The 25,367-nt window shown below is 47.0% G+C and overlaps 1 protein-coding gene across 3 annotated transcripts in view; it reads right to left on the reverse strand.

Annotated features, from left to right (window-relative positions):
- MYO5C (myosin VC) overlaps positions 1–25,367 on the reverse strand; it is a 1,282,854-nt gene that overhangs the window by 631,900 nt on the left and 625,587 nt on the right. For all 3 annotated transcript variants that reach the window (XM_069624842.1, XM_069624843.1, XM_069624844.1), the window contains 2 exons: positions 13,645–13,731; positions 13,459–13,570 (listed from right to left, as the gene is read on the reverse strand). In XM_069624842.1, the coding sequence (XP_069480943.1) occupies positions 13,459–13,570; positions 13,645–13,731 (199 nt within the window). The remainder of the gene's footprint in view (positions 1–13,458; positions 13,571–13,644; positions 13,732–25,367) is intronic.

The raw sequence follows: 25,367 nt of genomic DNA on the forward strand, positions 1-25,367 counted from the left end.
CGGCAAATCGGAATCTCGGCATGGCGACTGGTGTAGGTGCTTAGTCGCCCCTAAACCTACAGCCGTGGGAGGAGATATGTGCCGCCACCATAGGCACGGAGAGCATTGAGGGAGTTGGGGACATGGAGAGAGGAGCCCCGACATCAGGAGATGCAGGTAGGTGCCTCAAGTCCAATTATGCCAATCTCACCATGATGATGTCCACATGATTGGGAAGTGCGATGAGGCAAACCAGGGTCCACCGGACACATTAGCACAAGACTGACTACAGGCAGTGCTAAGCCTCACCTTGTACACATGCATATTGCACCCAATTCCTGTAGCTATCCACATGCCTCCATGCATCACCCACCCAAGAGTGAGACTACCTGTATGTCACTGCCTCCAATGTGACTCATCCAGCAATCAAAATCAATGCAGCCATCACAATGCATGCTCAATGCCAGTGGATCCATCACTAACCCTCTCCCTCCTTTGGTCCACCACAGGCTCACAATCTGACAGCGCCGATGATGACACTGGTGCAACCCCTGCTAAGAAGGCCAGGGCCGAAGAGGCACAACACCGGCCCTCCACTTCAGGGGGAACAAGGAAAACCCAAAGACAGGAAATGTCCCAGGGCACAGCACAGGCGACGGCACCAATGTCTTCCATGTCCACCACTTCGGCGCCACCAACATCCACCATCTGCCCAGTGTTGTCCGCCGAAGGTACTGCATCGGCCGAAAGCAGTACCGTGGGAGAAACAGCTGCCACCGCAGCTATCTCGGACGACGAGGAAGGGGATGTCATGCATGTAGACACTCCACCCACTGGCCCTCTGCATTCCCCCCACCTGTCCCTGAGCAGCCAGCCAGACAACAGCATACACGGGCTATCTCCAGGAAACTCGTGGCCGGCTACTCCCAGGAGGCTAACAGTTTAATGGACACCCCTCGACCATCAGTCACAGCCCACAACACCCAAGAGGGGATGCAGGTGATCATTAGGCGTCAACAAGAACTAACTGGCATGTTGACCCAGCAAATAACAGAATGTGCCAATGCTAGGGAGGAAATGAGTGATTGTGCTGCTACCCTGAGGTCTGCCATGGAGTCCACTTCAAAGGACATATGTGCTGAACTGGCCGCGGTGCGGCACGTACTGTCCGAGTTGGTTCAAACAATGCGGGACATGCGTCCATGCGAGCTACCCAGTTCTTCCTCGGCTGCCAGTTCCACCAGGACAAGCGCCGTGCGCAGGTCGGGCAGGAACCTGCGGCGATCGGACAGGGGTGCACCGGGTGCTGGGAGAGGGGGGTGCCAATAGGCACAACCTTGTGTACTGGTGCCACATTATCCACTTGTGCACAGTCCTGCACACCATGTGTTGGAGAGTGGAGGGGGGAGTGGGTGTGTTGGGGAGTAGAGGGGGAGGAGGAGTGGGTGTGTTGGGGAGTAGAGGGGGGCAGGGGAGTGGGTGTGTTGGGGAGTAGAGGGGGGGGAGATTGGGTGTGGTAGGGAGGAGGGAGTGGGTGTGTTGGGGAGCAGAGGGTGGAGGTGGAGTGGGTGTGTTGGGGTGTAGAGGGGGGATGGGGTGTGTGGGGTGGTGGGCATGTTCACTTACTTTTGCATATTGAATACACTTTTTGGTTACTCAAAAATCACATGTGTGGACATTGTTTATCGCGTGCGTGTGCTTTATTGGTCAACAGTCTACAGTGTCCATGCCCCTGACGCACCCAGTGCCCTGAGTGCCATCTCCATGTAACACCGCCCGTCCAGGTGTACTAGAAACATAGGTTTATCAGATTCTGACGCATGGCACGTGCCTCCTGTGCATCGCTTCCTCCCTGAGGTGCTGCCCCATCCCCACCCTCCTCATCCTCTTCATCAGGTGGTTGCAGTTCAGTGTCAGAGGGCAGGGGCACATTCCGTCTGATGCACATATTGTGTAGCATTACACATGCCATGACGATCTTTGCCACCTTCTCATGGCGGTACAGGAGTGCCCCACCAGACCTGCTGAGGCAGCAACACCGTGCCTTCAAGAGGCCAAATGTCTGCTCAATCACCACAAGGGTTCGTGTATGGGCACGATTATAGTCCTCCTCGTGCCTGTTATGTGGGTTCCGGACTGGGGTAAGGAGCCACCTCTTCAAGGGATAGCCTGCATCACCTGCATGTGGGCAACAATGTATGTGCAAGTTATCACATCAGATTTGACCTCATTAAGTGACACCATGGCATGCATTTATCTCTTACTTTCAACCCCATTTCCATGCACGAAAGGAGTCACACGATGTGACTGCTATGTTTGTATTCCTCTTATGGACTGTTTTGCATGCCATCAACTAGTGTGCACAGCGGGGTCCAGTTCCTTCTGAGTGCCCATGCACTGTGTTAGTCCACAGCGATTGTTTCGGTGATCTGGCAGATGTCCAGTGATTTTTATGCTTTCATCCTGACACCATTGCTGTCAGCCACATGATGATCTCACTAAGCACAACAAATGGTGTTATGCAATTAAGTTGGGCCTCTGTGTCAGTGTAGTGGTGTATTGATGTATTTGACCGTCATGTGACTCCTTTGTATGCAGTAATGGGGGACTGTCCTTTCAGTTGATGGTGTTTGGTGCTGTGTATTGGCTAAAGTCTTTGCTTGTAGCTGCATTTCGTAAAGGGGGATGCGGTCTGATTTGGTACAGTGCACATGCAGATGGCTGTGGAATGGTTGAGACACAGCTTCATTCACATGGTAGGGATGCTTACATCTTGCATTATGTGGTCAGGTCTCAGCTCCAGTCTGGGCTGCTTTGGGGTAGGAGCTTGCTCCATTCCCTCTGGCACTCGCAGCCAGGTGAAGTATGCATCTCCCCCTCCCCATCTCAGCCAGGAGAAGTATGCATCTCTCCCCCCCCCCATCTCAGCCAGGTGAATTATGCATCTCCCCCCCCCCATCTCAGCCAGGTGAAGTATGCATCCCCCCCATCTCAGCCAGGTGAAGTATGCATCTCCCCCCCCATCTCAGCCAGGTGAAGTATGCATCTCTCCCCCCCCACCTCAGCCAGGTGAAGAATGCATCTGTACCTCAATCACCTACCCATGTCACATTTCCATGGCCATGACATGCGACTCACTGAGTATCCAGGATCTCTGCCCTGCATGTCTCTCCATGTAGCGTGGTATCGTGGAGTTCTGCAGGACCATCGAATCATGGGTTGATCCGGGGAATCGGGCACAACAATGTGTGATGATCCTGTTCCGAGCCACATACCATTTGCACGTTGATTGAGTGGTATAGCTTATGGTTGCGGTAGGCTCCCTCCATGGCATGTGGGACCACCAATTCCACATGGGTGCAGTCGATGGCGCCAATGCAACCAGGTATGCCGGCCAGTGCATGGAAACCCACTTTGGTGTTTGAGATCTCCTGGGCAGACCGTGGTAAGGAAATGTGTTCGTCTGTGTGCTTGAGGAGGGCATCAAGCACTTGGTTCAGCACATGAGAATAATGGTTGTGAAATGCCATGCAAGTGCCCCACTGTGTGCTGGTAGGTGCCTGTGGCCAGGAAGTGCAGCACAGACACTACCTTCAGTAGGGGTGGGATGGTGGTGCGTGTTTCAATCATGCTGACGATGTCGTCATGTATCATGTCAACAATGGTGGTGATGGTGTCCCGGTCCAGACGGTACAGGGTGTGGATCTGCTCAGTGGTGAGGTTGAATGGACTGGCTCTGATGCGTGGGATTGGGGGCTGCCTGCGTGGTGGCACTGGCTGTGCTGGTGGGGCATGCTGGCACTGCCTTGCCCTCCTTCTCCTCCTGCATCTCCTCTGTGCTGCCTGTTGTTGTTGTAGCACTTCCATTGCAATCAGGTCCTCCAGCCCCAACATTGCTAGTAGTATTGGAATCATTGTTGAGTGTGACTGGGTGTGGGAAGGGGTGGGGTGAGCTCCTTTTGTGCTTGCCCAGTCTGTATTGCCTCCACCTGTGCTGATTGTGTGCACCTGTGGCAGTTTGGAACACTGCACATGGACGTTTACGGTTGGTCCGCGATGGCGGTATTAGCACCATGGCAGTAAGGTACTTTACGGCCTTCACGAGGGCGTTAAATGCATGTCCGCGTTACTCGTAATGTTCCCCACTTTGCGCCATTCCGGTAGTTACGGCATGGGAGGTCGCGTGCCCACGCCCTTGGAGCTGTTAGCGGCACCGTTGATTACGGTGCCGGTAATAGCGCTTTGTCAGGTCATGATCGGCCGGAGCGGTAAGCGATGCCGGTAATCCTTTACCGGCACCGTATTTCACTTACCCCAGGGTCGTAATGAGGGCCATAGTCACCCTTCTAGTGGTTTATGGCTCCCTACAAAATATAAAACATTCATTCATAATCCAACCTCATTATTTGTATGTCATAGACATCATAATCAAATTAAATTTCGAAAACAACCCCAAATGGTTGTATGGGACCCCCACTAACCTCCACTGTCCAAGTAGTGAGGGTAGTAAAGGTACAACGGAAATGAATTCCAAACGTTCGAGAGTCCTGGATTCCTCAGTCTCCTCAAACCATTCCTGGTTTCAAGATGTCACCTATGGGAGAGCAGTATCTACCATTAGCCTACCACCGATTGTGGGACATCATAAATGTGGCCAATTTGCAGCATGCCCGTTTAAGTGAAACAAAACATTAATTCATACATCCTAAGATTAAGTGGACTATGCATGAACATACCAACTGTCGCACCAAGAATGCTATCTAAGTGATCTAATGTCCATGTTTTCTCATATATGTGGGCAAAACAATGAGACAATTTAAGATGAGAATTTCAGAACATAGAAGCTGCCTGAGGAACAAAGTAAAAGACAAACCCATGGTTGAACATTTTTCTAAAGCTAACCTAACGGAAAACAACATCAAATGGTTTATTCTGCAAACTGTTAAAAGTCCAACTCGAGGTGGGGACATGAGTGCAATGCTACACAAAGTCAAGCAACGTTGGATTTATTTGCTTGACACTGTGAATCACGGCATGAACATCGCAGTGGAATGGAACAGATTATTGTGACAGATACATAATTAATTTTTGACTGCCACTGGGTAGTCAATTGGAAGGGTGTCATCCGTGGCCACTTGCGCGGGAGGCACTGATGGGCAGGGAGCTAGCATCTTAGTAGTTTGGATTGCTAGTGAAGCATACCATTTTTCCCTCACTCTACATACCACTGGGGTGATGACCCTATGGTTTTCAGGGTCTCACTTGGGGCATGGAATCGCTGGCATGGAGGGACTTGCAACTCCCCGTTGAGTGTCAGACTCATGTAGCAGTGATTTCATTGCATTCCGGGTTTCACGTGTGTCCCAGAATACTCAGGTCATATATGTGAATATTCCATTGATATGTGACAGTAAACCTTTGCATTAGGCCTTTGATCATGATGTGTATGTATCGTATACATTACTATTGAACAAGGAGCATTACTCCCTTTTCTAGGTCCTTGATCTGACTCCTTGACTTGTAGTCCGTCATTTATTTTTGTTATCTGCATGACGTATATAAACAGGAAATAGACGCGAGGACAGCGATTGCTGGATCGGAGTCAAACTGCTACGGCGCTGCATGCTCGATTCATACCGCATTTATTTAAGTGAGTAATGGGGCCGGGTTTTGATGTGGTCTAAGATAGAGAAGCACAATCCCTCACGCATGTAACCAGATCGCAGTTTGCTCACGCTGCTCTAATCTATCGGTGTGAGACTGGTTACATAGCTATAGTGTCCGGCTAAATTGTGTAAGTGCGGGTTAATCCGCATACATGAACCATTTTGCTTAGTATTTCGGCGGGATTGGCCCATACAGCACGGAACATCTGTGCCTGCAGTTTACCTTCAGCCCTTTTTTGACTCATTAAGGATGGTTTGCATGCATACATCCAATTTGGAACAGATTATCTAGGAGGGAATGGTACATTACTGTGCCGCAATAGATCTAAAATATGCGGGTCTCAGTAATGGAGTTCGGCATCTGAGACTAACTTAAGATTGTTTAGGCAAGTTTCTCAGCCACAACATATATCAGGAATAAGGGTATGTATCCTTATTGCAGATTTTCTCAGTCTGGAAAGCTTGAAAACCACGGGGAATGACCACCAATACGTGAACTAGACACCGGCATATTTTTTGCTGTAAGTATAAACAGGAGGTGTGTTAATCGTTTTAGTGGAGGTTTGCCCCCTAGCAGCTTCTATGCTTAGAGGCCATTCTGCGTGTTACAGGCAATCCCACATAGCTACTATGGCACCAACTAGGGATGATGCATAACACTAATTGAGGAGGACGCTTATTACATGTCTTGGAGCAGCCCCTCGATCAGAAGAGACACCTTTTGGGAATCAAGAGGTAACTTTAATTGTACATGTCTTGGGGTAACAAGATTACCTGTACCAGGATTAAGTTTAATGGTAGAGGCTAATGGTAGATACTGCCCTTTCATAGGTGACATCTTGACACCAGGAATGGTTTGAGGAGACCGAGGAATCCAGGACTCTCGAACGTTTGGAATTCCTTTCCGTTGTACCTTTGCTACCCTCACTACGTGGACAGTGGAGTTTAGTCGGGGTCCCATACAACCATTTGGGGTTGTTTTTGAAATTTTATTTGATTATGATGTTTATGACATACAAATAATGAGGTTGGATTATGAATGAATGTTTTATATTTTGTAGGGAGCCATAAGCCACTAAAAGGGTGACTATATCTTCCATCCACACAAGGAAGACAGGAGTGCAGCGACAACCACTCCTTAGTTCTGTCCTGAAGAAGGTCCAACAAAACTGGGCGGCCACCACTGATGGCCTTAGTGACTGAAACATATGTAGATGAGAAAAGTCTATATGAATTATCTGTGGACTTGTGTATAAACTGAGAATGTATTTGTGTTATACCATTAATTGTGTAAACTGTATGTGCTGAGTGAGGAGGGGGTCTTCATGTGGTTGGACCGTCCTTCTCGTTACTCTGTGTGAGTGTGTAAGTGGACATTTGGTGATGTGATTGTGTACGATAGATGAAGAGCTGCTTGGTATCTTTTTGGATTTTATGTGATTTTGAATAGTTTCTGTACTGAATAAATATATATATTTTTTGATAATAATTTTACGAGTAATGTGGTAATCCAGCCTCACCATCACGGTTCAATTGTTTTGATCTATATATGTGCTTTGCCTGAAGAACCGGTTGATGTACAGGCACCCTTATTAGTGATCATGCCTTGTGATCTGCCAGGGAGAAAGATATCAGAGTCATCTACACCAAATGAAACGTCACATAGGGCCTTTGTTTCAGGAAGTAGAAGCACACAAATCCCTGAATAGGACAAACATATTGTCTAGGATATTGGGACTTGTTTGGGTCAGAAGTCCATAAAGTGGGCAAGACATATTCAACAGACAATGGGAGATATGTTCTAGTGTTATTATGTTTACCTCTTGGGAGACATATTCTGGGATTATTACTTTTAACTCCACATCTGTCCTGTGATGGGTTGGTCTACTACTAGAATGTTGGCGATGGATTCCCTTGAGGCAGTGCTTAATTTGTGGGGTCAGGGGGGCTTGCCAGGGCTCAGCCCTGGCAATTATTTCTGGGCCCGGTCATTTATTTCTGATCCCAGCTTGATTATGCTTTAGTATTTTGGCAACTTTATTATTTTAACTGTCAGTCAGTCCTTGTAATATAACAGCCACAGAGTGCACTGGCCAGGGGCTCTACATACTGGGCTGGCACATTGTTATTCATGAACTTAATGACCCAGGTTGTCAGGGGAGGGCTAGTCATCCATTGTCAGGAATAACATTGAGTTAGAAGGTGACAAGGGTGGGCACTGATGCTGGCCATGCCTGTGCACTGCTCCACCCAGCCTGCATTACATTGCTTCAAGTTCTGTACTGTAATAACTGGCAGGGTGGGTTGACAACAGGCCAGTCACCAGTCAGCAGCCCCAACATAGGGGCAAGGTCAGTGAAAAAGCCCATATCCAAGTCAAGTGCCTGTCATTTGTGGCCACCTATACAGGAAGATCTTGCTGCACTGTTTGACAGGCAGGTTCATCAGTTCAATAATAATTTTTCCTGCATTTGTCCATCAATTTACCATAAGATGAAAGTATGTTTGCTCATGTATTCTGTGGATAGATGGTTAACATGTTTTACCTGCCAGCGATAGGATCAGAGCATAATGTAAATTATGATGTGTTCAAAGAAACACTTTTTAAAAATGGATATTTCAAGACACAACTAATATGTTACGTGGACTGATATCTGTAAAACGTACAATGCATCAATCACCCTTAATGAACAAATGGGAGTTGCATCTTAAACCTCAAATATGTTGGCACTGAGTGGAGCAGCCGTGGGCGGTGTCAACAGTGAGCGGGGCACTGTCTGCCCTGTTGTGTCACATGCATGCTAGGAAATATTAGGGCCCTGGCACTTATTTTTTTTACAAATTAAGCACTGCCATTAGGGATAGAAACCACCTCTCGTGAGGCCCCAGGTTACATAAATGTGCTAGTCATTGGGAACACAGATTGCATCATCTTTAAGTCTTAGCTCATTTTCCAGCACAAATTTAGCTATGCAGTTCTTAAAAAGATAAGATCAAAGTATATTTTTGCAGGGCCTCTGCAACACAAATTCTATCCATTTTTGTAGGCGCATAGTGAAGGGGAAGGCCAACTTGTCGTCATACCAGGCTGATTAGACAATTACAACTTTTTTAGGGGGAAATGGCATAAGGCATCTTGGGAAATAAGCCCCTTTGTGTTGTGACTCATGGGGAAATTGCGCCATATGTTGGTCATTCATAGGAGATCTTTTCTGCAACTTCTCAAGCTCTGAAACCAGCTTGAGACGTTAGGCAGGGAGCCAAGTGGAGCACTCCCATGTGCCAACTGCATTTACTGAAGATTTTGATCCCTTTTGTATAGGTAGTGTGACGATCCTTCAGATGGCGTCACATGTCCCCAGAAGGGAGTCTCTTCCCATGAGGCTAGGGAGGTGAGGCCGGAAGCCGATAGTCCCCCTAGGGCTGGTAACTCGCGGGAGAACTCCCTTCCTCAGGACAAGGGTGTGAGTCTGGGACACAGCCTCTATCTCCCAAACCCATACGGTAGTAACAACATCAAACCCTTGTTTACATATAGTAACATTCGAGACGTTGTTACTGTATTGTGTTAGATAGTTTCAATATGATAGGTACTGGGACTAAGAAGTACCCAAGTACACTACAGACAAGTATGAAGAGCAGTTGTCAATCGAACTGACGTTACACTGGGGAAGTCCCAAATACTTAAGCTAAACAGTAAAGAAGGACAAAGCAAGCAAAAGTGCGAGAGACATCCGGAAGAAGAAGTGAGCGAGCTAGGAGGCCGCCTAAAAGCCTGTGAGTTGGAAACAGGTGACCAAAGGCTGTGTCAACAACTGTGAAGCTAACAGTCATTGTGGTGGTGGCGTGAGCAGGTCACGCCACATTCACGCCACCACCACACTGACTCTCAGTGGTGGGTGGACTGTGTTGTCCAAGAACTATGCCGACACCACCAACACTAACCTACTGTGGATCCGCAAAGGCGATTGCATGAGAAGTACAAGGAACTGTGCTGGTTGCTTGATCTGTAACAGGTGGACTGCCTGGTCTGAAACATGTGCCCAGACTACCAAATGGAACGGACCATAAAGTCAAGCTTAGCCGAAGAAGAGCAGAAGTAGAATGATAAAGAACAAACCTGTGACCACTGGTGAAACCAGTGAAGAGTTCCCATAGAGCAGGTAATAGGAACAGTAATAAAGTGGTAAAAACTTGAGAAAGTGAAATAAGAAGGCACGAGAGAAGTACATCATTGTGTGAGACAACTCCCTGGCCAGTCCATAAGACTGTGATAATGAAGAGTCAAGCCCTCAGGGCAGCATTTTCCTTGTCCTGGTGCCGGCAGTTTGAAGAACATGGATAAAACGTTGAAGAGTCAAGGGGAGCTTGGGGAGTCTCCCTTGTCCCAGTGGGGGCAAGTTGAAGGACAATATGCAAGAAGGGAATGTGTAAGAAGGCAAAAGAAAACTGAATAAGAAGAGACTTTCATGTCAAGGTCTAACTCACAAGCTAGGAGAAGGGAGGTATTCTGCTAGCCATGGACATTTCGACCCCGGAGAAGGGAAGCATTCTCCTGGAGTATGATTTCGTTGTTTTGGACCTTTTGTGTTTCAGTGGTAGGGATAGTTTAGAAGTTTGGACCAGAAAGGTAATCTTTTATTTGGACATAACGGACCTACTGACAAACCTGAGTTTAAGTTCGGTTAAGGTAGGGAAAACACCTTTAGAGATAGGGAAAGATAGGCTTTTATATATAATCAAAGTTTATAGGCAAAACTTTAAAATCCTGGTCAGACTTCTCATTCTATGTCACCACAGTAGTCACTGTTATGACAAGTTAGGCCCAAGTTCTGAGGTGGATTGCAGCACTGAATATTTCCTAAGTCTTCTGAATGTAGGGGTACAAGAGGTTCAAGTACAAAACTAATCGTGGATATCACACCTGACTTACCCCCACTTACAATATGCCAACAAGTGTTTTTCTGAATTTCTTCAAAATGTCCAAAACAATAATGTCAAGCTTGGGCAACTGATTATTCTTTCAGTGGGTTTGAATATCAAAATTAAACCCTGACAATACCCTCAAGGGGCCAGGTAGAGGGGATTATTTCCACCGGACGACACCGACAGACAAAAACAATTCTAAAACTTAATTCGATGTGTGCCCAGGTTCACGAAGAAAGCAGCAGGGACATTGAAACAGCAAAGAAGTAGCTAGGGCAGAAAGGCATGGGAGGGCTAAGGAATGGGTAGGGTTAGGGCATGCAAGATAAAGGAAAGGCTGCGTGTAGAAAGGGCTGATTCACAAGTATTTTGGGGAAGGAGGGAAAGTGAAAACAAATATGGGAATGGGTGGCATTACAGGCTATTTTCACCACCATCCACATAAAAGGGGATGTGAGTTCAAGAATCCAAAACATTTAAAATGGGCACAGTGGTGGGGCAGAGACAAAAAAAAGGAAATGGTTTGGGGACTGGGGAGTGGAAATCTCAACTGGCGAAAAAGCAAAACAAGCAGAAAAATATACATCAGCAAAAAGCATGTCAAGCAGTCTAATTTTACCAAACAAATACTAATTTTACCGGATTTGTAACTATTAAAATTTGGCAAACAGACTTCAACTGGCAATTTTGAGGAAGAAAACTCTGTCCATAAATAGCTGTATACAGGTGTGGTGTAATCTGATCATGGGTAAAATGCAAGTACTCTTGCATAGCGCTCTTCCGCCCCAATATGGTTTCATTGCAGATGGCCCTGTAAGAAAAGAGGAAAGTTGGGGGCTTAGTGAGATAAATGGAGAGGCAGATGTGACACCTGCTGTGTTAATGGGTGAAGGCTAGAAGCATCTGAATCCTGGCTGCCCCTATTGTTCGTTGGGTTTGTCAAAGATGCTTGGGCCTGTGTTTATAGGCCAGGGTCGAAGTTCTGGAAGATATGAAACGATCTTAAAGACCAGCGCCCTTTTCCCTCAACCAGTCTCCCAATCACTCTGTCCCTCTCCCTCCCATTCACTCCTCCTCTTGATCTTACGTCTCCTTATTCCCTACTCCCCTTTTCCTTTTTCTCCTTGGCTCTCCTCCAACTATTAACCCACCTTCTTGCCTCACCTCCCACTCCTTCCAGTATTCCCTCACCTACTCTGCCACCTTCTCAACCTCTCCTTCTACTCCCACTGTCCTCTCTCTTTCCCCTCCCACCCCTTTTCTTCTTCTGTTTCTCCAGTTCTTTCGCACCCTTCTTTCCCCCTGCCTTTAGCCACATACACGTACTCCTCCTGTGACACCACATCACTCCCAGCTGGTCTATTCTCCACTCTCTACATTTCACTACTCTCCTTACTCCCCAAACTCTCTCCCTTCCCTGCTACTCTTAGACTATCTCTATCCCTGTACTCTCTCTCTCTTACATTCTCACTCCCTCAACTTCCATTCACTCCCACATGCACTCACAATCACATCTACACTCTTTTCACTAGCTATCACTCTCTTACACACAGTGCCTCACCTGCATGCCTAACCACCTGCTCCAAAGACTTCTCAGTTTTCGTCCTCCTGGCCTCTCTGTCCACCTGCATGCATCCTAACCCCACCCGAACACCCACACACTGCAGCTTTTAAAGGGATTTTCTTCCTCTTTTTTCTCTCCCCTTCACCCTCATTGGCTATGTGCTCCACCTGACTCTATGGCCCAATCTGAGTCCATCTTTCCCCCTGGGCGATTCCATTACAAAGACACAGATACTTTTTTGTTTAGCCTAACCCCCTTTTATCTGCTGCAAATTCAACAGTGTCTGCGAAGGCCCCCGCTGGATAGTGGGTCAGCTCTTTGCTAGTTCCAAGCTGAGGTAAGTGCTGCTTTCTTCTCCTGACTTTGACAGGTTTGTTGGCGTCTGCAAAGAAGGTGTTGGTTTTCTTCTGCAGCAGCTGCGCTTGTTTGGTCAGGCAGTGCATTCTGGTTTGGGCAGTTCTGAAAAGAAACAAAGAACTCTGGCCAAAATAAAGGATGCATTGCATTGGGCGATCAAAAGTGGTACCGGTGCTCACATACAAGGCACGTTTAGGGAGGATTACAGAGATTGGGGCTCCCCCAAACTCCCTTGGCCCACATCTGGGGAAGGGCTGGCTTCTGCGTTCACCCTGGTAAGCATCCTACCTAAGGCTCACAAGGGTCCCTGATTCTCCCCCCTGCCTCTGACAGGGTCAAGCCCTCCTGAACCTGTTAACACTAATGTCATTAAATCATTCCTATTTATTTTCATTTATTTAAGCAGAGTAAAAGAAAAAAGATTTTTTTCAGTTTTTTGTACTATTTTCCTTAAACAGTCCTTGTTAAGTCTCAGGCTCAACTTGTGTCTGTATCATCAAACATCTATTCAGAAAAAGGTTAAGGGAAAACTTAGGTTGAGGGAAAACTGGCATCATTTGTTTTAAGGACCATCTTTTGGGAAGGTCTAGAGTAAGGTATCCCTTTAAGAAGTCCCAGAGGGGCTCAGGCAGAAAAGGGTGCAGCCTTTAGGACCTCCCATGGTAGGGAGGCTACCTATTCTAGATAGTAAGGGTTACCGATCTCTAGTGTTTAAGTGGGCGTTGGGTGTCAAGGAAGCCTGTGCTGGGCTGGAGGGAGCTCTAGGGAGACTGTGCAATCAGCATTACAATCCATTTAGTCATATTACCAACCAGCTAATACCACTGCACTGCAACACCCACAGAACCTGCAAATACAAACCCCTGCACCATTTATTGGATTATTGAATCTGTGATATTAGTTTACACGAGTATACAGAATACTTACCTGACCTGCTACAGCAGTAGTTAAGCAAGAGGTACAAACCTGGATTAATCTCTGTAAAACATTTTTGCAAATCTGCTTCTTGTCATTCATTGAAAGCTCTTGTTGGGTCATGAGAATACTGTAACGGCCAAAAAACTCAAGATATGTCCACCTACAAAACAAATAACAGTGATCAAACTGTAGCGCAAACATCAGGGATTTAGCAGAAAGCATGGTAGCACATACCTGGACGGATAGCTCTGGGCACTGATTCTAATGGTTTCCAACACACCACATGCTCTCAGCTGTTGAACAACACGCTTTGGATCGTACCTGATATAAAACATAAAAGTGTATTATGTATTTATTTGGTATAGGGAAGAATGCATACATGTATACTACCATTTATGAAAACTATGATGATTTGTTGCACATTTCTGACAGAGGCAACAAAGTTGTTGACATTATAATGCACGGTAGTACTTTATTTATGAGTTCATTGAATGGGTTAAAGTTAGTGTCATGAGAAAGTATTTGCTTTCCCAAAATCCAGATTGGCCAGCTCTTGGGCACAGAATCATACTATCCGAGAAATTCTGACTGCTAAGAATGTCCATCAATACCCATATTCTAACTAAAAATATATTGTCAGTAAAAATGATGAGGCAATTGGAAAATGGCCACATGTGACAAGAAGCAGCACTGGAATTAAGGAATGTACTTTTGAATAATATGTTCTACTTTCAAGTTACTTTGTGTAAATGAGCAATTTTGTTAAAAGAATAGTTTAACCCCTTTGCGGGGGATACATACATAAATAAAAGGTAAAGGATCCCTGGCGTGAGAAGTCTTGCTGGGGATTCTTAAAACGAAAGGAAGAAAGGTTAGAGTAAAGGAATGGTCTTGTGAGGGTTCCTTTACTCTTTAAAAAAAATAAAGTTGAATGGAGCGAGCAGAGCTTCGGGCAACAGTCAAAACCCTCTAAAGGTTTAGAAGCACTGCGTGTCCGTCATTGCCGCTGTCTGAGCCTGCATTGAGGCATGCCCCTGACAAGCAGGGGAGCACCCATGATGACTGCCATCCCCCAGGTGGCCCCAAGTCACCGCCACTGGCCCTGGGTGCTCATAATTAGTGGCGCTCCCCGCAGCAGGAAGCGTCCAATGTTTCATCGCTCCCGCACGGGCGCCGCCAAGGGTGGCCATGGCCACCCTTATGAAAATACTGCTCCCCCTCCCCCATCGGCCACCCCGTGAAAAAGCAAAAAAAAATGATGTAATCATTTAGTTTTTTTGCCGCGGTCTACGATGGAGTCAGAGAACCATGGTGGCCCTCCATGGACCCTGGACGGACCGGGAAATAAACACAGCCTGAGCCTGGACACGCGCATTTCTGCTTTTGCTTGCGTTTCTAGGCTGTGTTTATTTCCGAGAGAATCCTCAGCTGCATGTAGCCTTGTGCGCAGCACATACTGTGTGTACACAGTCACACACTGCCAAAATCTTTGGATTGGCAGTGCAGTGCCACTGAAAAGAGACCTGGGCTGCGGTGCTGAGGGATCACGTGGTTCCACACCAGGCAGGCAAGCAAAGAGCTGAGGTAAGCAGAGTGCCTGTGTGTCACCAGGGGCGGCTCCAGGAATGGACTTGGGAGGGCTAAAGCCCCCCCCCCACCTCCCAACTTTGACACAGCAGGCATCACTTCTGTTACACCCAGCCCGGGCTCAGCCGGCAAGAACCGGTCACATTTCTCACCTCTGAGAGCAGGGTATTTACTTAAACGAATACACAGCTCTCCGAGGTGAGAAAACAGGCATTGAAGTGAAGGTAGAGGCAGAGGACAAAAGCCAGCCTGCCATGGTATATCAGTAGTGCCCCCCCCCACCACCACCACCATGTTGCAGCTAAGGCTTAACTGCTGACTCAGCTTTTGATGCCCCATGCTTTCAATAATTACCATTAACTAAATAAAAAGTATATTTGTGTGCATGCAGGGATTGTATGGATGCATTCATGTATGATTGTATGCGGGCTAGCATGCAAGGGAGTGTGTAAGTGGTTGTATGTTTGTATGCTAGGACGTATCTGCAAGTGCACACCTATGAATGAATGAATGCAGTGTGAATGGTGTGACAGCGTGTGTTAATGAGCGCACCATCTAAATGTTCTGGGTGCTCGTGTGAATGACAGATCAGCTGGGTGGGTGCATGTGTCTGAATGTGTACAATATCTCTGTGTATCTGAGTGTATGCAAGCTGGGGCCTAGGCAGGGGCATTGGAGAATGAACATTTCTTGATGAGAGCATGGTATATTTTACTGCCGTTTTTGGGCAAAGGAAAGCCAATTTGAGTGTTTTTATGTGATGGTGGGGTTGGAGTGGGATGTGGGGGTGGGAGAATACTATAGTTGTCATGATCTCTGCTTCCAAAAGATCAGGACTTGCCCGACTCCCTTGGAAGCAGACCCAGAACCCCGGTTCCGAGTGCCAGCCAGTCCCAATTGGGACCTTTTGGACCCTGTCCTGGCGCCAGTGGCACCAGGCTCATAAAGATGCCCAGTCCCAGCGCTGGAAGCACCGGGCTCATAATGCTTGGGTGGACATACCTGCAGCAGACCATGCTGCTTACTTACCTGCCAGTTGAACCCCGGATCCTCTTCTGTTTGGGACTACTTTTCCTGTTGGGTGGGAAAGGAGCCACTCCCTAGGTTCAGAACACTGGAACTCTTCTGGAAAGAAGGAACTCTTTTCTTACCTAGGCGTGGCTGTGGAAGGAGAGACCTAAGCACTACAGGAGGCTATTTAAACCACACCCAATGGATGAATCTTGCTTTGTGTTATTATGCATTCTCTGCAGCAGAACGCTCATCGTGTCCTCTGCTTCTGATCCTGGGCCTAAGGAAACAAAGGCTTACCATCCTGGAATCCAGTCTTCAGCAGCACCTGTAAAGACAAAGAAAGAACAGGTTAGCACTACGGTTTTCAGTGGCAGCGCATCTCTTACCTGGTCCATCGGCTGTCACCAACGCCTCGCGCTGCATTCCGGCATCTGAAAGACAAAGGCTTACCTACTCTTCGCATGTTCCGGAGGTCTTCGCACTGCATTCCGGCATCTGAAAGACAAAAGCTTTCCAGCTCTTCGCACGCTCCGGAGGCCTTCGGCGCTGCATCCCGCATCTGAAAGACAAAAGAAGGTGCGTTTAAAGACATTGGGCAACTTTATTACTCACGTGCCATTACTCCTTCCCACGCCGAATCCAGTGGGTATTCCAGCACCCTTCAGCTTCTCTAAAGCTCCGAACTTGTACCTGCAAGATAAAAGGGACAGTTAGTGCGCATCGTGAAGCAGGCTACAAGCCCTTACCTACGTGCTTCCAGGCGCTTCTATTCCTCACGCGGGTTCGATCCTCAACTCTCATCAGCCCGCCATCCGCCATCGCCGGAACTCTGCAAAACAAGAGATATCATTACAAAAGACTTTTAAGACATTTGAAGCGCCCAGAACTTACCGTTCGTGCAGTTAACGACGGACAGCAGTCCTCTGAGGTTAAGAGGCCTGCACCCTTATCCAGTGAAGGAACTGGTTACAGCACCCTGCCCCGAGGCAGATGGAGAGCTCGGCGTTCACTTACCTAAGGTGAGGGCGTTAACCTTTGGGGTTCTACAGGAGAAGAGAAAGGGAAGAGGAGAGAGGCACCCAATAACCCCAGTTCATTAATCCCATATTTTCTATCTGCAGACATCTTACTCTTCGAGTCAGACATACAGTGCACAGAGGTCCAGCCCAAAGAGCCAACCGTGTGTTACACATCACCTTTGAAGATACGGCATTCACCCAGTCAAGACCGGCGCCTCTGCGGGAATCAGGTGAGCGTTACAGAACACAAAGCCTACCGCAAAACTCCCACCCAGGCGCTATGGAAACCTCGGATACCGACCAACTAGCCCAGTTACTTGGGGAACTAAGAGCAGAAGTGCATGCAGCCCGTCAGGAAACAAATGCTCTAAGAAGGGAACTGATTATTTCCAAGGAGCGAACAGACGATCTCGCTAGACAATTGCTACAGTCACAAGACGGACAAACTCCGTTACCCGCATCAGGGGCAAATCTTCCTTCAACATCCTCTACGAACCCAGTGCAGATCAACCTACCTGGGAATGTACCTCTGGCTCCGCCCGAACGATTTTCTGGTGACCCAAAGAGGTTTGCAGTATTCATTAATCAGTGCCGGTTGCACTTCTTATGCCGGCCAGCAGCCTTTCCAACTGATCAAGCTAAGGTAGCTTTCGTGCTTTCGTACCTTAGTGGCAATGCGGCAGACTGGTCGATCCCTCTAGTTAATCAAGATAATCCGGTTCTCCATGATTTTCAAGATTTTCAGCTCAGTATGGAAAAACTGTTTGCAAGACATTCACAGGGGCAGGCCTTGGACAATGAGCTCCTTTCATTGCAACAGGGTAATCAAGACCTTTTGGCTTATATTGCGTCTTTCAACAGACTGATAGTGGAAACTCGATGGCCTGAGGACAAAAGGATTACGCTGTTTTATAGAGGTCTACGTGGAGAGCTCAAAGATGTGTTAGCCCAAGTAGTGAATCCCCCGCAAGATTGTTCGGACTATATAGACTTAGTCGTTCAAATAGATCACAGACTGCAGAACAGGAAGGCCGATCGTTCCAAGTTTGATGCTCGAGTATTTTCCAAACCACCAACTCCTACCAAAGGAGTAGACTCTGGGGAACCCATGCAAATAGGGGGCCTGAAAGGACCACTAACACAAAAGGAGCGGGAAAGGAGAAAACAGCTGCAATTATGCCTCTATTGCGGAAACTCGGGGCACTTTCTTCGAGACTGTCCGGTGAAACCAGCCAAGAAGGCAGTAGGAGCTGCAGTTACCAGGGTCACACACTCTGAGCAGGGAAACGACCTCGCCCGACAAGAATAGAGGTCCTCTTGCCGAGCGTTAAAACCAGTTCCGTGACCTCGCATTTCGTGATACCTATGGTCCTCATTAGCCCTGAACATCCGGATCGATTACATGCGATTGAAGCTTACGTCCACAGCGGTGCCATTGGCAATTATGTGGATCATGAAATGGTTTTGAGGATGAATCTGACTCTTTGTCCAAAGGCTGTAAAGGACGTCATTACTACGGTGGATGGTACGGAGATAGCCTCCGAACCAGTAACGCATACCACCCAAGAAGTGACGCTAGTAAGTCAAGATGGACACCATGAGAAGATCGTGTTCGATGTGATCAAGGCCCCTCAGTTCCAGATTATTCTAGGAATTCCTTGGTTAGAGAAGCACAATCCTCAGATCGATTGGCGAGCAAGAACGGTTCAGTTTCCAGAATGTGTCTCTACTTGTCACCCTCGACCTGGTGTTGCACTGGCAGCAATTTCCTCGGAGGCTCCCCAGTTACCTCCTGAATACCTAGAATTCCAAGATGTTTTCCGGAAGGATCAGGCTAACTCTCTACCTCCTCATAGGTCTTATGACTGCCAGATAGACCTGATACCTGATCTACTCCTCCTTGTAGTAGAATTTATGCCCTCACCGAGCCTGAGAATCTTCACCTCCGACAATACCTGGATCAATACCTAGCGAATGGGTTTATTCGTCCTTCCAAGTCCCCTGCTTCCTCAGCTTTGTTCTTCGTTCCAAAAAAAGAAGGGGACCTTAGAACTTGTATAGATTATCGCGCCCTGAACCAGATCACCGTTAAGAATAGATATCCGTTACCTTTGATCCCTGAACTCCTGGACCAAGTCAGAAAAGCATGCATATATACAAAGCTGGATCTTAGAGGAGCCTACCACTTGGTACGAGTAAAAGAGGGCGATGAATGGAAGACAGCCTTCCACACCAAGTATGGGCTATTTGAATATCAGGTCATGCCCTTCGGACTTTGCAATGCCCCGGCCGCCTTTCAATATTTTATGAACGATGTCCTCAGAGAGCTCATAGATGTGTGTGTTGTTGTTTACATTGACGACATTCTCGTTTATTCTTCATCGGAAACTGAACATCGGAAACACGTGAAAATGGTCCTCGAGAGATTGCGTCAACACAAACTTTTCGCTAAGTTGGAAAAATGTGTTTTCAACGTGACTGAAGTTGAATTCTTGGGATTCATATTATCACCTAGCGGAGTGCGTATGGATTCAAAGAAGGTCGATGCAATTCTCAAATGGCCATCGCCATCCTCCGTAAAAGGTGTTCAAAGCATGTTAGGCTTCGCTAACTTTTACAGCAGGTTTATCCCCGAATTCTCTCGAATAGTCCAGCCCATCACTGCCTTGTTAAAGAAAAACAAACGTTTTGAATGGTCTACCGAGGCGGAACAAGCTTTCCAGAATTTGAAGACTAGATTTATCTCTGCACCGATCTTAAAACATCCTCGCCCAGAACTCCTCTACATCGTTGAAACTGATGCTTCGAGCCTTGCCATGGGGGCAGGTCTATCACAAAAGGACCCAGTAACCAATCAGTTGCATCCCGTGGCATTTTGGTCCCGCAAATTCTCGCCTCCTGAAATCAATTACACTATTACTGATAAAGAACTTCTAGCTATCAAGTCCACCTTTAAGGCTTGGCGGCATTATCTTCTGGGGGCCCGACACACCGTTACTGTGATTACAGATCACCGAAACCTGCAATATTTGAAAACCGCAAAAGCTCAATCCTCTAGGCAACTCCGTTGGGCACTATTCTTTGCCGAGTTTGACTTCATAATTACCTATCGACCTGGTACAAAAAACGGTAAAGATGATGCCCTTTCTCGGATGGGAGTGGAAGAACATTTGAGCAATCCTAAACCTGTACCTATCATTCCCGAACAAAGAATTCTAGGTGTAATCGCCACACAATCCATAGAGGAAGTTAAGGATAAAGCCAGGCTACTGGTAACTCCAGCAGACATGCAGAATTGGCATCTGCAGGGAAAGGACTTTACGGTGAAGGACAACCTATTATATTTCCAAGAACGGTTATACCTGCCCAGCACAGATTTACAGAAAAAGGTAATCTCTTGTTATCACGATTCTTTAATGGAAGGACATCCCGGTATGACCAAGACCTCGGAAAAGATCAAGCGCTACTTCTGGTGGCCGTCTTGGAAAAAAGATATCAGAGACTTTATAATGTCCTGTGGAGTATGCGCCCAAAACAAGAGTCAAAAGGAAAAACCAGCCGGCCTCTTACGCCCTATTGACATCCCGCCTCACCCTTGGCATACGCTTTCTATGGACTTCATCACCGATCTACCTCCATGCTCTGGATACAATACGATCCTAGTAATCGTGGACCTATTCTCCAAGATGGCGCATTTCATTCCACTCAAAGGCTTACCAACAGCAGCAACTCTGGCCCGAGAATTTCTCTAAAACATCGTCCGACTGCACGGTTTTCCTTCAGTTCTAATTTCGGATCGAGGTAGTCAATTTATTTCTCATTTTTGGCGAAGTTGCTGTCGGTCGGCTCAAATTGATGTGAGACTTTCGACCAGCCACCACCCTCAAACCGACGGACAAACTGAGAGGACCAATCAAACTCTGGAACAGTATTTGCGCTGCATGCTACAACAAACTGAAAAAACTTGGAAAGATATCCTTTGGATAGCCGAATATGCCTACAATAACTCTGTCCACTCGGGAACTGGGAAGACCCCGTTTTTTCTTTTATACGGTAGTCACCCTCGAACCTCGGAGTTGGATCCACTCCAAGATCTTGGAATACCAGCAGTAGACCACCTGCATTCTACAATCACCCAAGCCTTTAAGGAAGCCGTTTCTCACCTTCAAAGGGCTAAAGAACAATACAAGAAAGGAGCAGACCAACATCGGAAGGAAGCCCCCCAATATCAAGTAGGAGATCAAGTCTGGTTATCCACCAAATATCTACCTCTAAAAGGACCACGCACATTCAACCCAAGATACCTTGGTCCCTATTCCATCACTACCATAGTAAATCCAGTAGCGGTCAAGTTGGACTTGCCCCCTCACATGAAGATACATCCGGTCTTCCACGTCTCTCTATTAAAACCCGTGCAACCTCAAACCCGACTAACTACATCTCCAAAACCTATTCTAGTTGATGGAGAACTCGAGTTTGAAGTCAAAAGCATCCTGGATTCCAAGATCTCCAAATCTAAACTATTTTACCTGATTGACTGGAAAGGCTACGGTCCCCAAGAAAGATCCTGGGAACCTGCAGAATATGTCCACGCGCCTCGTCTAATCAAAAGATTTCATCGAACATTTCCTAACAAGCCCAAACCCCCGGAGAAGCCCGGTTTGGGAGGGGCCTTGAGGGGGGGTGCTGTCATGATCTCTGCTTCCAAAAGATCAGGACTTGCCCGACTCCCTTGGAAGCAGACCCATAACCCCGGTTCCGAGTGCCAGCCAGTCCCAATTGGGACCTTTTGGACCCTGTCCTGGCGCCAGTGGCGCCAGTGGCACCAGGCTCATAAAGATGCCCAGTCCCAGCGCTGGAAGCGCCGGGCTCATAATGCTTGGGTGGACTTACCTGCAGCAGACCATGCTGCTTACTTACCTGCCAGTTGAACCCCGGATCCTCTTCTGTTTGGGACTACTTTTCCTGTTGGGTGGGAAAGGAGCCACTCCCTAGGTTCAGAACACTGGAACTCTTCTGGAAAGCAGGAACTCTTTTCTAACCTAGGCGTGGCTGTGGAAGGAGACACCTAAGCACTACAGGAGGCTATTTAAACCACACCCGATGGATGAATCTTGCTTTGTGTTATTCTGCATTCTCTGCAGCAGAACGCTCATCGTGTCTTCTGCTTCTGATCCTGGGCCTAAGGAAACAAAGGCTTACCATACTGGAATCCAGTCTTCAGCAGCACCTGTAAAGACAAAGAAAGAACAGGTTAGCACTACGGTCTTCAGTGGCAGCGCATCTCTTACCTGGTCCATCGGCTGTCACCAACGCCTCGCGCTGCATTCCGGCATCTGAAAGATAAAGGCTTTCCTACTCTTCGCATGTTCCGGAGGTCTTCGCACTGCATTCCGGCATCTGAAAGACAAAAGCTTACCAGCTCTTCGCACGCTCCGGAGGCCTTCGGCGCTGCATCCCACATTTGAAAGACAAAAGAAGGTGCGTTTAAAGACATTGGGCAACTCAAGTGCCATTACTCCTTCCCACGCCGAATCCAGTGGGTATTCCAGCACCCTTCAGCTTCTCTAAAGCTCCGAACTTGTACCTGCAAGATAAAAGGGACAGTTAGTGCGCATCGTGAAGCAGGCTACAAGCGCTTACCTACGTGCTTCCAGGCGCTTCTATTCCTCACGCGGGTTCGATCCTCAACTCTCATCAGCCCGCCATCCGCCATCGCCGGAACTCTGCAAAACAAGAGATATCATTACAAAAGACTTTTAAGACATTTGAAGCGCCCAGAACTTACCGTTCGTGCAGTTAACGACGGACAGCAGTCCTCTGAGGTCAAGAGGCCTGCACCCTTATCCAGTGAAGGAACTGGTTACGGCACCCTGCCCCGAGGCAGATGGAGAGCTCGGCGTTCACTTACCTAAGGTGAGGGCGTTAACCTTTGGGGTTCTACAGGAGAAGAGAAAGGGAAGAGGAGAGAGGCACCCAATAACCCCAGTTCATTAATCCCATATTTTCTATCTGCAGACATCTTACTCTTCGAGTCAGACATACAGTGCACAGAGGTCCAGCCCAAAGAGCCAACCGTGTGTTACACATCACCTTTGAAGATACGGCATTCACCCAGCCAAGACCGGCGCCTCTGCGGGAATCAGGTGAGCGTTACAATAGTGGGGCTGGCCTAGCTGCGTCTTACTGTGCCATGGAATGTTGCACTCGCATTAAGGTCAAAGGCAACATGATGAGTGTTCTTACATGGGGAGGGTATGTTTCCTTATTTTGACTTGGGTTGTTATTTTACTGGTGTCAAGGTCAAAGGCAACATACATATTCTTACATGGGGGAACATAACATGATGCGTGCAACATAAGTGTTCTTATATGGGGGATTTGTGTGATGATATGCTATTTATACAGTGTTTTCGCCAAAGTGGTGTACATATTTACGTAAAATGTATCACCCAGAGCCGAAGTTTGCACTGATTTAATGAGCTGTATTTATTTATTGCAATTATTGACATTGCACAAACCCATAAGTATCATGGTGGTGGTACAAGTTGGTGAGCAGGGAAAACAGTACAGCACAGAGTAAGAGAAAAGTAACAAGGTGCAAAAGCAACATACTAGTACAAGGTCCATAGATGAGGGAAGAGTTCAGGGAGGTCACCTTGAAGTATGAAAGGCAGAGTTGGCCTTGCCAGGATTTGAACCTGCGAATCACACTCAGATCACAAAAGCATGCACTCAGCCCGCTGAGCTATCTTACCAGCTAGCCAGCAAGAGCATGTTTTCTTTCTGTGGTATTGCAGTTTATTATTGGTGTTAAGGCCAAAGGCAACCTAAGTATTCTTACATTGGGGTGGGGCATTCATGCTGCCTGCAAAGCTTTGTTTTTTTTACCGTGGCATGACATTTTTTACTGGCATTAAGGCAAAGCCAACAAGAGTATGTTCCTACATGGGGATAGTGGGGATACTGGAATGTACTGGGAGAGCTAGCATGAACATGCTTTGTTATAGTATCATTATCAGCATTATGGACAAAGCAAACATGAGTATTTTCCTATGTGGGAATAGTGGCATATATAGGGGCACCAGAATGGACATGTGTGAGCACAATCAATATGAAAGTGCTTTTTACACTTGCAGAGTACTGGCATATAGCAGGCAAAGGCATTATGAAAATGTGTTTGAAAATGCTCCTATGCACTGTTGGTGGCTTGGCATCTAACATACTTTTTATGTCTTACTCTACAAAAACGATTGTAAACTGTGTGGCTTTTTGCCTAATTTATCACAAAGTGTACTGTAAAATGCACTATTTTAACCCATTATTTAAAACATTTTCTCAAGGTGATGAACTCCCTGGGCCACACCTGGCAGACGTGGATCAGGATGAGTAGTGTTGTGGGCCCCTTCCCCCACGCTGGTGCTACCTGCGGGGCTGCACCTAGCATAAGTAGCCCAGCCATATAAAACACTTGAGGGCCCCCAACACGCACTACTGCTGCCTCCCCATAAACAAGAACAGCTTGCAGAATCATCGCAAGAAAGCTCAAGACACAGAAACATCAAGAAAGAGCAGTAGCAAGGACCTTGAGACAGCCCTTGCCAGGCTGTCTCCGAAGTAAGGCATTTTATATATAGTTTTTGGACAGTGAACTATATGGACTTTGCATACATTTTTTAAGGACTTTTTACATTTTTTAAATATTAAAAAGCTCTCTTTATATTTTTGTTTTTAAGATTTAGATACGCAGCTGCTTAAGCTAAACTATTTGTGTGTATATGGTGTCTCGTGAATTCCCCTATTTGTGTGCAATACACTCAAGAAACCCTGCTGGTGTACCAGAAGAGGAGAGTATAGGACAAATATTACATACCTGTAATCGGCTTTCTGATGCTTGTATCGGATCCATGTAATAATGTCCCTGCAAAAATTTCTCCTGACAAAAAAGTTGCAGTTTTTTGCAGAGACATTATTACATTGAACATGCAGGAGACACCCCCGCAACACCTGATTATTTTTTACAAAGGGAGCAGGGGACATCCTCGCAACCCGTTCTCATACATAATGTCACTGTATATAAAGTTGCCAATGGCTTTTCACGGCGATATTGTATATGGGGACATTATTACCTGATACCCTTGTATCTGCTAGGATTCACATGCTTTGCATAGGCCGACATCTAATGGTTGGCATAGAGTATTGCATGACTTGTTTTCGGAATTCGAAAAGGGACGTCGACAGGTCGTGTCTGTAATACTATCCTTAGTGTGATGTGTACTGTACCCATGGTCTTTCACGTGTTGAGGTCCTCAGATAGTTTTGTTTCTGACATGGGGGG

The sequence above is a fragment of the Ambystoma mexicanum genome, chromosome 11 (genome assembly GCF_040938575.1).
Source record: "Ambystoma mexicanum isolate Mex_15411 chromosome 11, UKY_AmexF1_1, whole genome shotgun sequence".
In the NCBI taxonomy this organism is placed as follows: domain Eukaryota; kingdom Metazoa; phylum Chordata; class Amphibia; order Caudata; family Ambystomatidae; genus Ambystoma; species Ambystoma mexicanum.